At 41.8% G+C, this 12485-nt stretch overlaps 1 protein-coding gene across 1 annotated transcript in view; it reads left to right on the top strand.

Moving 5' to 3' along the window:
- Positions 1 to 12485, top strand: part of LRP4 (LDL receptor related protein 4) — a 64428-nt gene that overhangs the window by 47534 nt on the left and 4409 nt on the right. The window contains exons 31-37 of the mRNA XM_031943806.1: positions 392 to 500; positions 1029 to 1173; positions 1422 to 1535; positions 2428 to 2563; positions 4225 to 4292; positions 6728 to 6815; positions 8423 to 8564. Of these exons, the coding sequence (XP_031799666.1) occupies positions 392 to 500; positions 1029 to 1173; positions 1422 to 1535; positions 2428 to 2563; positions 4225 to 4292; positions 6728 to 6815; positions 8423 to 8564 (802 nt within the window). The remainder of the gene's footprint in view (positions 1 to 391; positions 501 to 1028; positions 1174 to 1421; positions 1536 to 2427; positions 2564 to 4224; positions 4293 to 6727; positions 6816 to 8422; positions 8565 to 12485) is intronic.

Here is a 12485-nt window from a genome sequence, read left to right as displayed (position 1 = left end):
TGGTCTAGTAAGGTGGTCCCTGGATAAATGTTTATCGAGTTGAATTAGTGAAGAGAAGATTTGGGGTCTTTCTTACATCATTTCTTTCTTTTGCTCCTAAAGAAGTGAGTCTGTATGTTGGGGTTCTTTCTCAAGCTGGGTTCAAGATATAGTATGGCCAGAGTGAGTAAGAGGGAAAGCATCCCTCCTGTATTTTCTCTCCTTTTTACCCATTAACCAACCACCTGTTCTTCCTCTTTCATCCCAAGGCCCAGTCTGCCCCCTTCCCCACTTGTAATGTAGACAATTGGCTCGATTGAGAGGAGATAGTTCATTAGGGGGAAAGACAGGACTCATGGGAGAATTCTGAGCCCTGGTTACCTTCCCTCCTTTCCCTTCTCTTGTTCCACAGGATCTACTGGGTGGATGCTCACTTGGACCGGATTGAAAGCGCTGACCTCAATGGGAAGCTGCGGCAAGTCTTGGTCAGCCATGTGTCCCATCCGTTTGCTCTCACCCAGGTAACACAGGTAGCCCTGGAGGTGAAGGGGGTGGAGTAGCAGAAGTCACAGAACCCTTAAGGGGCAGCATTTTATGGACTTCTCGGGTTGGGGTTGCCCGAGCTGGGGCCAGCTGCATCACCATGTTACAAATGCTACAGATTTGGGGGTATCTGCCCATGAGCTGAGACCAGACTAGCATCCCTTTCCCGCTGGAAAGCTCCATTATTTGGACCATCCAGGCTCCACCCTGACTCTGACGGCCTTTGGGGGTGGCTCTGATCTTTACTGACTGACTCTCTGCAGGCAAGGAAGTGACCTACCAAACATAGGGCACTAGAGAAAGTGGGGGGGGGGGCTTGGTTATAACCCAGAAGAACAAGTGTGCTAGGGGAGCTCTTCTGCTCGCTACTCACCTAGAGAACTCTGGGGTCAGGGCCCCCAGCTGAGAGAATTCCTTCTTGGCGTCCATTAGGATGAAACTAGCTCTAGCTGCCAGGTGTTACTTGAGTGACCCCTCCCCCTCTCTTTGGTCCCCTTATCGAGCAGCAAGACCGATGGATCTATTGGACAGACTGGCAGACCAAGTCAATCCAGCGTGTGGACAAGTACTCGGGCCGGAACAAGGAGACGGTGCTGGCTAACGTGGAGGGGCTCATGGACATCATTGTGGTCTCCCCACAGCGGCAGACAGGTAGCCTCTCTCCCTTGTGCTTCCTCCTCATTAGTGGGAACAGCCCCTGGGGGCTCTTAGCACCTGTGAGGCTTTCCAGAGATGGCTGGGCTGTAGATTTAGAAGCTCTCTCCAGCACCAAGGATAATACTTAGTACATAGTAGATTCTGAATACTGTTTATTAAATTGACTGAATTCTTACCTTTCTGGGGAAAAAAAAAAAAAGCAGACCTGTTCCTGATTGGACACTTAATTTCTCTGTCCTTAGGGACCAATGCCTGTGGCGTGAACAACGGCGGTTGTACCCATCTCTGCTTTGCCAGAGCCTTGGACTTTGTCTGTGCCTGCCCCGACGAGCCTGATGGCCGGCCCTGCTCTCTAGGTGGGTAGTGAGCAGAAGAGCTTCTCGAGTACATGCAAGTCTTTGGCAGGATTAATATGCTTCTGCCACATCCTACCAGACCATCAGCAAACGATAGGATGCTTGCATTTCAAACTTAGAGCCAGAAGGGGCACTGGAGGCCGTCAAATATAACGCCTCTCCTTTTTACATATGGGGAAACTGAGGTACCCTGGGACTTGCCCAAAGTCACACCACAAGTAAGTGTTTGAGGCAGAATTGGAACCCAGGCTTAGCCTCCCGCAGCCTGTTTCTCATCTCTAAAATGGGGTCAGTGATTAATACCTTCTCTGGAGGGTTGTGAAGATCAAATGGGGGTAGCGCAGGTAAATCCCTTTGCAAACCCTAAGCCTTTTATAAATGTGAACTGCTACTGTCCATGTGATGTGAGCCTTTCTCCAGGGTCTTTTTGCTTGTGTTTTTATTTTGCCCATTGAGTGAGAACTCTCAGTGACACTGAGACAGGAATAGAGTCCAGACTCAATCAAACCCAGGCCTTTTGGCCTTCTCTCTCCCTAATGTCACTTAAGCCACCCAGCCAGAACTATCAGAATTGGTGTCCAATGGTATGAGTTTAAAGAATTCTAGTTTAGGTTCAAATCGGATGCGTCTGGCCTCTGATCTTGGGCAAGTCCATTTTGCCTCCCTGAGCCTCAGTTTCTCCATCTGTAAAATGAGAAGAGTGGACTAGATGGCCTCTGAGATCTATTCCATGTCTACATTATGATCTCAGAAGGAGATAGGACCTCCTTCTGAAGGAACCTGGGACAGAGCCTTGCTCTTTTATCCCTTAGCCCTTACTTGTGCTGGCCTGGGAATTTACAGTGGAGGCTTCCGGCCTTCATGTCACACTCAAATTCCCCTTCCTCTTTAGTGCCAGGCCTGGTGCCCTCAGCCCCCAAGTCCACCAGCTCCAGTGAAAAGAGATCCATGGCACCCAACACCCCACCTACCACGTCCCGCTCCTCCACGTCCAGGACCCACACGTCCGCGGAGGAAGCCGAAGAAAGGTGGGTAGCATTTGGAAACGGTGGGGCATGGGATTGGAGGTGACACTCAGAAGCAGGGAAGACCGAGTCCTCCGTCCTCAAGTGCTGATCCGTTTCACTGGCGGCAGAACCCAGAGTCCAGGTGGAGAATCCCTGCTTCCAGAACCCGGCTGGCAGGGTTCCCAGCAGCCTAGAACCACAGATTGGAGCTGGAGGGAGGTCAGGGGCCTCCTAGCCCCCTCCGTACATTTTACACATGAGGCCTTCATCTTACATCTCTCCTCTATCATACGGACGAGCTCCCTGAAGCATAGGGGCTGAGGTGTCCGAGAAGCAATCCGCAGATGGAAGATTTGAATGCAAGTCTTCCAGGTCCTTATTCACTCCACATGCTATTTCTCATTAGGGCAGCGAATCACACTGAAATCCATCTTTTGGTGACCACTTCTTCTCCAGCCCTGAGGGAAATAATATTGTGCTTATAGGAAATTCATTCAAAGAACAATAAGCGAGATACCACCATGGCTAATCTATCAGGCCTTCCTCCCTCTATTCCTTCCATATTTGGCTTTATTCTGTAAGTTTCATTTGGGAAAGCTTCCCAAATACCATGCCTACCATCAAACGAAGCGTCTATCAGGTGCTACTGTGTAGACAAAGCCTCAATGTTTCATGATTTGGGCAGAAAGTTTTATCCAGGCAAGGTTAAAACAACCTCACTTTGGGGCTGTACACCCATGCCCATCCTACATAAACATATACTCTATTATGCTTTTTTCTAGAATTTTATAAACTTAATATAATAATTACTGTTAAATATATAAGCTTAAAATATAAACACGATATAGAATGGAAGTTAAAAAAATACAAATACTTGGGTATGATCCAGTGCCTTTCTCAACTTTATATGAACTCCCATTCACTGCTTAATCTAATTCTAGTTATTTACCCCCCAACCATTGTTGGAATCAAAATTATATCAGGGCATATACATGGTTCCTGATTCTGGCATTTTGGTGCCTTAGGGAAGTTTAGAATAAAATATTTCCCTATCTCACAGGTGATTTTCCTCCAATTTTTTCAGAAGAAACCTTTAACTGCTCACTTACAACCTAACAGAGAAGCAATATTAAATTGTCTTTTGAATCCTCCTTCATGCTATAAAAGCAATGGTGAGGAGGAAGAATCATGTTTCAGGAGAAAATTGAGTATATTTAAAAGCCTATGATGATTTTTTTTCCACTAAGGTGCTTCCTTAGCAAGTAGATTAATTATTCGTCTGTGAGCTCTTCTTTCTTTTCTCCATTGCGTTTCGCCAAAATTGTGGAGTTCTACTAAACTGGCTTCTAGCTCACTTCCAAACTTGCTTCTAATTTTTAAAGAAACCATACCTTAAAAAAACAAACAAACATATCTTTAAAAGCACGTCTTAACACAGTTCTCAAAGATCAAGTCCTTTGTAGCCATTTCTCCAAAGCCCTGACCGTGGTCTTGCCCTCTCTAAGTTTTTCGGTAGTTGTTTCTTTGTTTTTTAAAATCACCTTTTTTGAATCTCTCTTATCAGCTTTCTGAAATCACTTCCTGAGAGCTCCAGACACTGCCTGGCCCCTACCGTGGAGGAAGGGAGAAATCTATCTTGTGCTCGGGGTAGCTTTAATTCTCTGTTTTCTTGTGCCCCACAGTTGCTCAGAAAAAGACGGTCGCCAGGGCCTCTGTGCACATTCCAATGAGGCTGTACCCGCTATTCCAGGTGAGTAAAGGAGCTAGAACTTGAGGATGCTGGGAATGACATCTTTCTTTACTTTCTTTGGGGAAAGTCTTTGGGGGCTAAGAAGCCCATCCCTTAACACAGTACCTGATCAGAAAGAGCATACTTTTATTGTTAGATATTCTTTCTCAGTCTCCTAGACACTAAACATGGTTTCTTTCATTTTCAAAAAAAAAAAGGAAAATGTTATTAATGATTTTTAAAATACTATGATCATTTCCCAACATGTCTCTCTCCATTCCCCCCCTTCATTGAATCTTCTCTTTTAATAAATAAAAGATTAGGAAAAACACAGCCCACAGTGATGGCAGCCAGCTGGCCTCTAGAATAGAGTTCCAAATTTAGGATTAGAAAGATCTGAATTCAAATCCTCTCACTGATTCTTATGAGCTGTTTGATCCTGGAGCAAGGCATTTCACCTTTTCAGCGTCAGTTTCTTTATCTGTAAAAAAAAATAATAATAATAATAATAAAAATAATGATAGTCCCATCTCAAAGAGCTGTTATAATATTAGATTATATTGATATATATTATATGTTGATTATATTGATATATTGTATCAAATGATATAACATATAGTGTTTTACAAGCCTTAAAGTGCTTCATAAATACTAACTTTTCTGATGAATTGAGGAAAATTCAATTCTGCACTGATGCAGTGTAATATAAATTGAATCAAAAATAAAACAACAAACACCAAGATTTGTGATGGCTGCAAGAAAGGTAGTGTTGGAATATCAGAAAGAGACTGCATAAATATGACCTCAGTCTCTCAATGTCTTTGTGACCCTGCCCATATCACTTCACTCTGCTTCAGTTTCCTAATCTACTTTCCTCACTCTGCCTCAATTTCCTAATCCCCTAAAATGGGAATAATAATTGCACTTACCTCGGTCTTGTTGTGAGGCTCAAATGAGATAATATTTATAAAGTGCTTAGCATAGTGTCTGGCATATAGGAAATACTACATGATATTCATTATTATTATTATTGTTATTTTTCACTAGAATGATAAATTTTGGCTTTAGAGAAGAGCTAAGGAAATTTATATCCCTCCCTCCTTCCCTTAGAGAGGTGAGGGATAGTGAGATGTCCAAAGTGGTTACTGTGGGGTTGATTTCACTTAAGCATCTTTTTTTGTCACAAAGGAAGCTCATCAGGTAGGGAGGTGTCAGAACTGGAATATTTAGAACTGACTACTATGTGAAAACAAAAGGCACAGTAAAATGTTAATTTAAATTTATAAAAATAATCTGAAAAGATAGCAGCTTTTCACATCTAGAGCCTGTTCTGCATTCACCAAGAGAAGGGAAGTCTGTTCTGTTATCTCTCCTCTTGGACCAAAATTGGTTATTGTAATTGATCTACCTTCGAAAATGTTTTCATGTTTTTTTCTTTATTTAGTTGTAATCATTATATATAGACTACTGGGCCCATTTTCTTCCCTTTGTAACAGTTCACTTAAGTCTTCCCATGTTCTTCTGAACTTCTTAGCTACCCTTCTTTGAAGGGAAAAGATAGGGAAAAGGAGGTAAAGAAAAGTTGTGGACTTGAAAGAAGGGTCTTTCCTCACCTTGGGGTGGAATAGAGGGAAGTCACTTGCCAGTGAGTTCCCAGAAATCCCCCAACTTTTTGTTTGAAATAAAGCAGCTGGATCTGTCACTAACCCTGATTGCCTTAGACAGAACATGGTGGTCCTTACCTAGGGCTTCTGTGGGGCAGGGAAGCCCAGTAATGATGCTCTTAACCTTTTTGACTTCATGTCTCCTTTACACTCTGGAGAAGCCCATCGACCTCTTCTCAGAATGTTTTTAAATTAAATTAGAGAATTGCTTGAAGACCTCATTTGAGGACCTCTTGAGGAAGCCCATTCCAATTTGTGACAGCTCTAATGATGATGCTACTTTTTCTTCTATAAGCCTAAAAATAAAGGAATGGATGAAGGAATAGACAAATAACTGGAGGAAATGCTAAATTTTGATTAGAAGTCATTGAAAATAAAGGTTATTTTTTTCTTATCAAATTTTTAAATCCTTCCCTTCCCCTCCTCAATTCATTCATAGACTCTGTGGAGGTCAGCATAAACCCAGGTTAAGAACCCATGGCCTAGTTGGATGTAGGGATCAGAAAGGCCTGAGTATATATCCTGCTTCTAGGTGACCTTGGACATTTCATTTTTCTGAGCCTCAGTTTCCTCATCTGTCATATACTCATAGGTTTAGAGTTGGAAGGAACCTTAGGGACTCCTGCATTTTACATATCACACAGGTGATAAGATGAAGCGAGGATCAGAACTCAGATGTTCTTCCTTCAAAGCAACATCCTATCGCCTGCATCCAGGGGTACCTGGAGTATCAGTCCCTTAAAGAGCCGCATCCATCAGTTTCATTGATTATCCTGCTGTATCATTCTCTAGGGGAAGGGCTCCATGTCAGCTACGTGATTGGCGGCCTCCTCAGTATCCTGCTCATCTTGCTGCTCTTTGCTGCTCTCATGCTGTACAGGTAACCCCAGGGCTCCACACCCTCATGGCTTCTTAGCCATCTGTCCTCCTCCATGGCTCCCCTTCCTTCTTCTCTCATGTCCTCCTGCCTTGACCCCTAGCCAGACTCACCCCAAGTATCCCCACGCATGCACCCTTGCTCAAGGCATCAGACGAAGCCATCGAGTATCAAATGGGTTTCCTTTATGACAGATGTACTTTTAACTCAATTTTAGCCAATGTGGACTAAAGACAGAAGTCCCATGTTCAAATGCAGATGCTGACGGACCCTCAGGATCAGAAATGTAGAATTGAGAGGGTCCCTTTATAGTGGAGGAAACTAATCACTTGATCTCTCAGCTTGTATCCACAAATGCAATAACAGAATCTAACTCACACCGTTGTGATGATCAGAGGCAATGATCTCTGTTATTTGAAGCAGCTTAGGTGGCTCAATAGGAAAAGCTTGAACCCAATGTCAAGAACATTTAGATTTGATACTTATCCCAGACATGCCATGTCACCTGTTTGCCTCAGTTTTCCATCTGTAAAAAGGGATGATAATCAGAGCACCTATTACCTGTGATACTTATCCCAGACAGGCCATGTCACCTGTTTGCCTTTTTCCCATGTGTAAAAAGGGATGATAAGAGCACCTATTGCCAGGATTGTTGCGGATCAAATGAGCTATATTATAAAGTCCTTTATATACCTGAAAGTATGATAAAATTGATTGTCTCTGAGGTCCCTTCTAGCCATGGATCTAGGATTCTATATGAGACAAGTCACCAAGCTGCATTTGGTAAAATAATGACTATGCTGAGGGAATGGCAGGTTTCGACAGAAAGATGTCCTCATGATCCCTCCCATCCTCACAAAAGTGCAGACCACTCCCCTCATCTCAAAATCTTTACCCAGAAACATCTCACTTCCCCTCTAAGTTGAACAAGCTCTGACCTGGCTGGGAATGTGGTCTTCCTTCTTGGGTTCAGTCCTTCTTACACTCACCCATAGTCAGTATTTCTTTCTTTTTTTTTCTTTACTTTCTTTTCTTTTTACTTTATTTTAAATAATATTTTATTTTCCCCAGTTACATATAAAAACAATTTTTTGTATTTTTTATTTTGAGTTTCAAATTTTCTCCCTCTCTCTTTTTTTCTTTTTGCCCCCTCCCTAAGATGGCAAGCAATTTGATATAGGATGTACATGTGCAATCATGCAAAACATTTCCATATTAGTCATGTTATAAAAGAAAACACAGTCCAAAGAGGGGGGGGAAGCTATGAAAAAAAATAATAAAGTGAAAAAGTATCCTTTGATCTGCATTCAGATACCATCAGTTCTTTCTCTAAGCACAGATAGCATTTTTCATCATAAATTCTTCAGGGTTGTCTTGGATCATTGCATTGCTGAGAATGGCTGTCATTCATGATTGATCATTGTACAATATTGCTGTTACTCTGTACAGTGTCCTCCTGATTCTGCTCATTCATTTACTTTCTACAAACCTCAAAATAATTTGGATTCATTTGCAGCCAGTATTTCTAAGCTTGTGACTCCATCAGCGACGACCGCCGAATTCAACCTTGATTCTTTCTTTTTCTCCTTCTTCTCCCCATTTTCCTGTAGACACAAAAAATTCAAATTTACCGATCCTGGCCTGGGGAACCTGACGTACAGCAATCCTTCGTACCGGACGTCCACTCAGGAAGTGAAGATCGAAACCATCCCCAAACCAGCCATGTATAATCAGCTCTGCTATAAGAAAGAGGTGAGCATTGAGGTCAACTCAACACGCATTTAGTAACTGCCTTCTATGTGCCAAGTCCAATGCTAGGTTCGGGTGATACAAAGAAGAAAAGAAAAGAAATGCTCTGTGAAATGAGGGCATTAGGCTAGATGACCACTAAGCTTGTTTAGGATCTTAGAAGGGTGAGCTTTTCCTTCCAGTATTTCCTTCAGTCTTTCAATTATTTCAAGATGGTGGATTCTGTGGAAATGCAGAGAACATGAAATGTTAGAACCTTCTATTTTTGCCTTCTGTTTTTCTTCCTGAGATCCTTAGGGTTTTTTGTTTCTTTTTAGAAAGTTTATAAGTAGTTATATTTTTTTCAGATACTAGAAAACACTGGAGGATTAGAATCAGTTATTAATAGATTGGGTGAAAAACAGTTGTTTTTTTTTTTTTCTCTGTCTCTGAGGGCACAAAGGAGAGATTTATAGACTTAGGATCAGGAAGACCTGAATTCAAATCCTACATCAGATACTTAGCTGTGTGATCCTGAACAAGTCATTTAATTTAATTTAATCTTAGTTTCTTCATCTGTAAATTGGGAATGATATTAAGAGCACCCACTTTCCAGGATTATTGGGAGTGTCAAATGCATTAACATGTGTAAGGTGCTTTGTAAGCATAAATGCTATCTATTGTTATTTTCAAGTTAAAAAAAAAAAACCCATGGTTCCATGATTAAAAAAAAAAAAAATCTCCTGATTCTGGACTTTGGTGACTTATAAATTCAGGATCTGACTTTTAAAAAATTTTAATATTCCTAAAGTCTGCCTGTCCTGTTGCAAGAGAATGTCTCTATCAGAAATCTGCTTGAAAGGGCTATCCTAGCACTTAAATCCTCTAGAAACCTGCCTGAAAAGGGCTAACTTCCCGAAATTTGCCTGGAAGGGGCTATTCCAAGGCTTAAAGCCTCTAGGAACCATCCTGGAAAGAACTATCCCAGGGTCTAAAGCCTCCAGGGCCCTCTCAAATTATAAATTATATTAACATAACATTCTTTTGCCCTTCTTGTACATGGATGACTTCAAAAAGAACCCACTAACAATTGCCCTAGAGTCTGGAGAGAATCCTTTGTAGTAGTGGCAAAGTATCCAATGGCTGGTTGTTGTAGTCCAAGGATTCCATAACACCTTAAGCTATTTCTCATCTATAAAATGGGAATAATAATAGTATCCCCCTCTCAGTGTTGATGTGAGAATCAAATTAAATCATATCTGTAAAGCATTATACAAAATCTAAAGTGCCACATAATTGTGGGCTATTATTATTATTATCTCATTTGAACATCATGATAACCCTGTAAAATAGGCACTGCATTTATCATAACACTCATTTTACAAATGAGAAAATTGAGACTTAATTGACATGCCCAGAACTTATAAGTGTAAAACTCAGGTCTTTCAGATTCCAAGGCGAGCATTCTTTCCACTATCCCACAGTCCCCTCACCCCCCCAAAAATGCCTCAAGCCCATTTTGATTTTTATTGATATCCTTTGTTTTTCTACCATATCATTTCCCTGTGATTCCAAAGGATCATAGTCCTTTGTTTTCCCCTCCCTTATAAACAATAATAGTTAATATTTATGTAATGCTTTAAGGCTTAGAAAGGAACTTCCATGTTCTCTTCTTTGAGGCTTTCAACTCTCTGAGGTAAAAGCTATTATCACCCCCATTTTGCAGGTAGGAAAACTGAACCATTTTTTTTTTTTAATGACCTGCCAAGGTCAAAGTAGCTGAGATAGGATTTGAACTTGGGTTTTCCCCAACTCCCAACTTTATCAGTCTATACACCGCCGCCACCTAGCGGCCACCAAGTAAAAAGAAATATGGGGAGGGAGTTGGTTCAGTAAAACTAACCAATCCTAACCACGTGCAACATTGTGTATGCAGTATTACACCCTACTTGTTCCCCACCTCCCCAAGGGAAAGAGGAGGAAATAGGACATCGAGGTCCCCGGAGATGGGGATCAGACACTTTTGAAGTTCCTGCAAATTTCAGGTCAAAGAGGAAAACCTTGTGACCCTCTCCCCCCCCTTATTTTTCCTTTTTCTTATCAGCTCTCTCACCCTTCTGAGAGCCTTTCGCCCTTTCTCTTCTGATTTCCTCCCACCTCTTCATGTCAGGTACTTGCTGCTAGGGCGTGTGTGTGTGCACTGTATGGGATTATGTATGTCCACGTGGGTGCACGTGCTTCTGGGGGCATTCAGTCCCTGGCTCCCTCCTAACTCGCTCAGTGTGGTTCTGGGATGAAGGCGCCAGGACCTTGGGCCTGGGCTGCATACTAATTTTGGCTTGTTGTGTGTGTGTGTGTGTGTGTGTGTGTGTGTGTGTGTCTGCCAAGTTGGGGAAGTGTCACACCAAAGTGCTTGTTCTTGAAATAGAGCAGCTGCTTCTCCATGGCTAGGAGGAAATGCAGTCAGGGGGGCACAGCCCAGACCTCGGCCTACTTTCTTTGGAGAGCAGTTGCTGTGCCCCTCGTTAGTAGCTACAGATTTTTTCCCGTCCCCCCAGAATGGGGAGTGAGACTTCTCCCATCTGCGGAACCTTTAGGTCTAGATCTTGAGCAGTTCCCGGATGCTTGGAAGGGAATCTGGGCTTTCAGGGCCAAATACAAAGAAATACGGGGAGGAACATCTAGGACCAGCTCGATCATAATTCAGGCAAAGTCTGTGGGTCGCAATAATAATACTTCCGCAATAATAATAACAGGGGTAGTCCCTTCCCTGATTGGAATCGCAACCCATCAATCAAGCTGGATTCTCCAGATGTTGTCCACAAAAAAATCTCCCTGTATGTGTCTTCCCTAGATCACAGGTTCTTAACTGGAGAGATTTGATGTGAGACTGAAATGAGAAAACAAGGCTTCCCAAGTAAAATACTGTGTAAACGTTAGTTATCATTATTCTTTGTTATAATGAGAAGGGAGAAAAAAAAAGCTATGTAATGTTAGCTAGCATTATTATCATTATTCTTTGTTATAAGGGAAAGGGAGAAAAAAAGGAATATTAATATATAATGTTAGCTATCATTATTATCATTACTCTGTTATAAGGAGAAGGGGGAAAGGAATAATAATATGTAATATTAGCTATCATTATTATCATTATTCTTTGTTATAAAAGAAAGGGAGAAAAAAGGAATATTAATATGTAGATATAGATATAGATCTATGCCCATATATGGACATACATCAATTTGCTGCTAAGATAGAAATATATAAATAGAGATGAACCTGGAAAGGAAAAAGATCATGTCTTTATTCTGACATCCTTGGTTTCCTTTGTAATGCCATGAATTTTATTTTATGTATTTAAAAACATTAGTTTGAGCAATCCTCAGATTGCAGGGGACTCCAGTGTACAAAAAAGTGAAGAAAGCCTGTTCTGATCTCCGAATGTTTCATGGGTAATCCCCCCAGCAGCCCCTGGGCTACTAACCCCTGCATGGCTTCTTGAATTCTTGCTCTGAAATTTACCTTCCGTGTGACTTCTACTCTGTGGACCTTGGTTTCCTCGCCTGTGTAAGATTGGGCCTAGATGGACTCCCTTGTACATGATGTTTTAGCTTTTCTTTCCATGATCAGTCTCTGGCATTTCTGGGATGATTTTAATAATAGCTCATATTTGTACGGCTCCTCTTCACAGCAGCCCTGGGAGGCAAGGAGAAAGAGAGAAATATTTATCAATAGCCAATAAATATCTACTCTATGTGCCGGCCACTGTGCTAAAGTGTTAGAAATTGGGCGGTGTTATGGGCCAGAATTCTGAACCTGAAACAAAGGATTCTCAGAAGGTCCTAAGTCAGTGGAATTGATAGAGACAATGGTTATCTAGTTTAGCAAGGTTCAGTATGATTGATCTGATCCTTCAAGATGTTATGGACTGGAACTTGAAACAAG

The sequence above is a fragment of the Sarcophilus harrisii genome, chromosome 6, assembly GCF_902635505.1.
Source record: "Sarcophilus harrisii chromosome 6, mSarHar1.11, whole genome shotgun sequence".
NCBI classification, from domain to species: domain Eukaryota; kingdom Metazoa; phylum Chordata; class Mammalia; order Dasyuromorphia; family Dasyuridae; genus Sarcophilus; species Sarcophilus harrisii.
Note: the sequence above shows the minus strand (reverse complement) of the source record. Positions and strands in the feature narration are given on the sequence as shown.